The 3,203-nt window shown below is 39.6% G+C and overlaps 1 protein-coding gene across 1 annotated transcript in view; it reads left to right on the plus strand.

Annotated features, from left to right (window-relative positions):
- The window catches only part of LOC106514990 (talin-2), a gene marked incomplete in the record, with an annotated part of 96,655 nt that overhangs the window by 69,939 nt on the left and 23,513 nt on the right, over positions 1-3,203 (plus strand). Inside the window, 5 exon segments of the mRNA XM_014004547.1 lie at positions 647-808; positions 1,005-1,145; positions 1,289-1,470; positions 2,323-2,455; positions 2,678-2,779. Coding sequence (XP_013860001.1) covers positions 647-808; positions 1,005-1,145; positions 1,289-1,470; positions 2,323-2,455; positions 2,678-2,779 — 720 coding nt within the window.

The following is a 3,203-nucleotide window of genomic DNA, read 5'->3' on the forward strand; positions in this document are numbered from 1 at the left end:
AACACGTCAGCAGTGCCACAGGCTGATTGTCTCCATGCCACGCTGCATTGAAGCAGTCATTTCTGCAGAATGATTCCCCACCAAGTATTGAGTGAATAACTGAACATAATTATTTGAAGGTTGACCTTTTTTGTATTAAAAACACTTTTCTTTTATTGGTTGGATGAAATACGCAAATTTTTTGAGATAGGGATTTTTGGTTTTTCTTTACTTTTTTTTCTCCAAAATCATCAATATTAAAACAATAAAAGGCTTGAACTACTTCGCAATGAATCTAAAATATATGAAAGTTTAATGTTTATCAGTACATTACTGAAAATAATGAACTTTATCACAAAATGCTAATTTTTTGAGAAGGACCTCTATTGCCTATCGCAACAGGCCTACACATCACCTAAAAAGCTGTGAAACCTAAGTAATATATTTACAACATGATCATTACATCATAGATTCATGATTCTTCTGTACATTAGAGATGATGAAACTACTTCAGGTTATTCTGGTTTCTGTTATTGTGGATGTTTAAGTCTCACGCTGTTTCCATTCATGTGAAGTCAGTATTTCTAAAAAAGCAGTACGCATTCGATTGCTGCATCACTGAACAAATCTCCAATTCTCTTTCTTTGTTTTTTTTTAAATGGGACAGGTGCTCTCAGCGGCCACAATTGTTGCTAAGCACACCTCGGCGTTGTGCAATGCCTGCCGTCTTGCCTCCTCCAAAACAACTAACCCAGTTGCTAAAAGGCATTTTGTCCAGTCAGCCAAGGAGGTGGCTAATACCACAGCTAACTTGGTCAAAACCATCAAGGTAGGATTTCAGTCCCATAATGAGTTTAGAGTTTAGACAGAAAAAGTCTTCAAGTATTTAATTTGTACGTCACATTAGAGCCTGAAAAATGTTTCTAAGCAATGTATTTTATTCTTCACTCTAAGTTTGAAATACCTCAGCAACACAGATTTAATCATTTAATTGATGGTGACATTCGGTCTTTGTGACGCTGCAGGCTTTAGATGGGGATTTCTCCGAAGAGAATCGAAACAGGTGTCGGGTTGCCACAAGTCCACTAATCGAGGCTGTGGAAAACCTGACGACGTTTGCTTCTAACCCCGAGTTTGCCAGCATCCCTGCTCAAATCAGCAATGAGGTATGGCCTTGAAAGCATTAGTGTACTTTAATGTTTCATATTACACCTCAGACATACCGTATATTTAATCATGTACAAAGACAGGAACATGTAATAAATGCACATCTTCATAACCTAGCTGCTTTTTATTTTTTTATTCTAAGGGCTCTGCAGCACAGGAACCCATCCTCCAATCAGCACGCTCCATGCTTGACAGCTCTATCCATCTGCTCAGAACTGCACGCTCGTTGGTCATCAACCCCAAGGACCCGCCAACCTGGTCCGTTCTGGCTGGTCACTCTCGCACGGTCTCCGACTCCATCAAAAGTCTCATCACAGCCATCCGGTTAGTAAGGGATATTAAACTCAGATTTTATTAACAAACGTTAAATACATCCTCTTTTAAACTGCTTTGTTGATTTCTACATGTTAATGTTGTTGTAAATATGCATAGATAAGGTTTTGTGTTTTTGATTTTGCTTTCGTTTCTCACACAGATGTTTAGCTGCATCCAGAGATGAAGTTCTACTTTTTAAACCTCTTTATTTTGCACATTTAATCTCCTCTCTTGCACCTTTTTGCTTTTGACCTTGTTTAAAACAGAGATGTCCATGAGGGATGTGATCCCCAGCATCGAATGCCCTGAATGTTAAGGTTCCCGCTCGCCTCAGAACATCTGCACATATACGTTCACACACAGCCGATGTAGCATCGCTTTCAGTTTTCATGCTTTTATCACAGACTTCCAGTGCTGGGACCAGGGTCCAGACCTTTATTACTTTATTACTTTGGTGCCACAGAATGTAAATGACAATGGACTCCATCCTGCAGAAGTCAGTTTTATAACTTTGCTAGTCTTGTTCAGCAGAAAGTTGAGGGTCCTTCTTTAGTTTGCTCAGCTGTCCCACTGCATGCATAAAAATTACATTGAACAAATTTGCTTTGCCCATCAGGCCGCAGCCACAGACCACTCTGGGGCTTCAAAGCTAATTTGTCTGCCCAGCTTGATGTCCTCACTCAGTGATGGGACCCTTCATATCAGATCTGAGAGGAGAAATCCCAAAGAAAAGACGTTAATAATACCAGAACCTTTCTCCCCTCTCACCTTGTGTATAATTTCCCCCATTCTGTCATCACTCATTTTCATCTCTTAACGATTTCATTGCTTTTTTTTTTCTGCTCTTGTTTCATTTTTCAGGGACAAAGCTCCTGGCCAGCGGGAGTGTGACTCATCAATTGATAACATTAACAAATGTATCCGGGACATTGAGCAGGCCTCTCTGGCAGTTGTTAGCCAGAACTTACCGAGCAGGGACGACATCTCTCTGGAGGTAAACGCCACGTCTACCCAACAACTGCAACTGTTATAACAATTATTTCTGTATCTTTCTTTTCTTTTGCCAGCTGCTTGCTATTTATAAGTTGTCATTATCTTTGTTTCATCTTTTAAAGTAGAACACATTTTGTTCAAAAGAAACACATATTTTATGTGAGCACCTCTGTCTCTAACAAAAAAAAGCCAATAAAAAGACATTTTTATATTTTCTGGTCAGGCCCTACAGGAGCAGCTGACGTCCACTGTGCAGGAAATTGGTCACCTAATTGACCCAATTTCTACGGCAGCCAGGGGGGAAGCTTCCCAACTAGGACACAAGGTATGTGGGGCACGAAGTTAATTACTGCACGCTGTGAAAGTGAAGCAACAAACTGACTGTTTTGAAAAGGTGTTTATTGAGAGAGGTACAGTGTAAACAACATTACCTGTGATAATACCACAAGAGAATAAATCAGTGGACATTTTTATTGATCCTTCATTTTTAACACTAATTATTCCTTTGTGTCATGTCTAGACATACTGAAACAAAGACAACCCTTAGTGGATGATGTCTTCCATTTGCTTGTTTTTAAGTTGATTACTCTAAAAAGTGTAAACATCTCTCACATTTTTAATGAGTGAGTCCAAATAGAAAAAAATATGGGTTTGTGTTTGTTTTGCTCAGTTTGTGACATACACTCACCGGCCACTTTATTAGGTACACCACGCTAGTAACGGGTTGGACCCCCTTTTGCCTTCAGAAC

Source organism: Austrofundulus limnaeus, unplaced genomic scaffold, assembly GCF_001266775.1.
Source record: "Austrofundulus limnaeus strain Quisiro unplaced genomic scaffold, Austrofundulus_limnaeus-1.0 Scaffold25, whole genome shotgun sequence".
Lineage (NCBI taxonomy): Eukaryota > Metazoa > Chordata > Actinopteri > Cyprinodontiformes > Rivulidae > Austrofundulus > Austrofundulus limnaeus.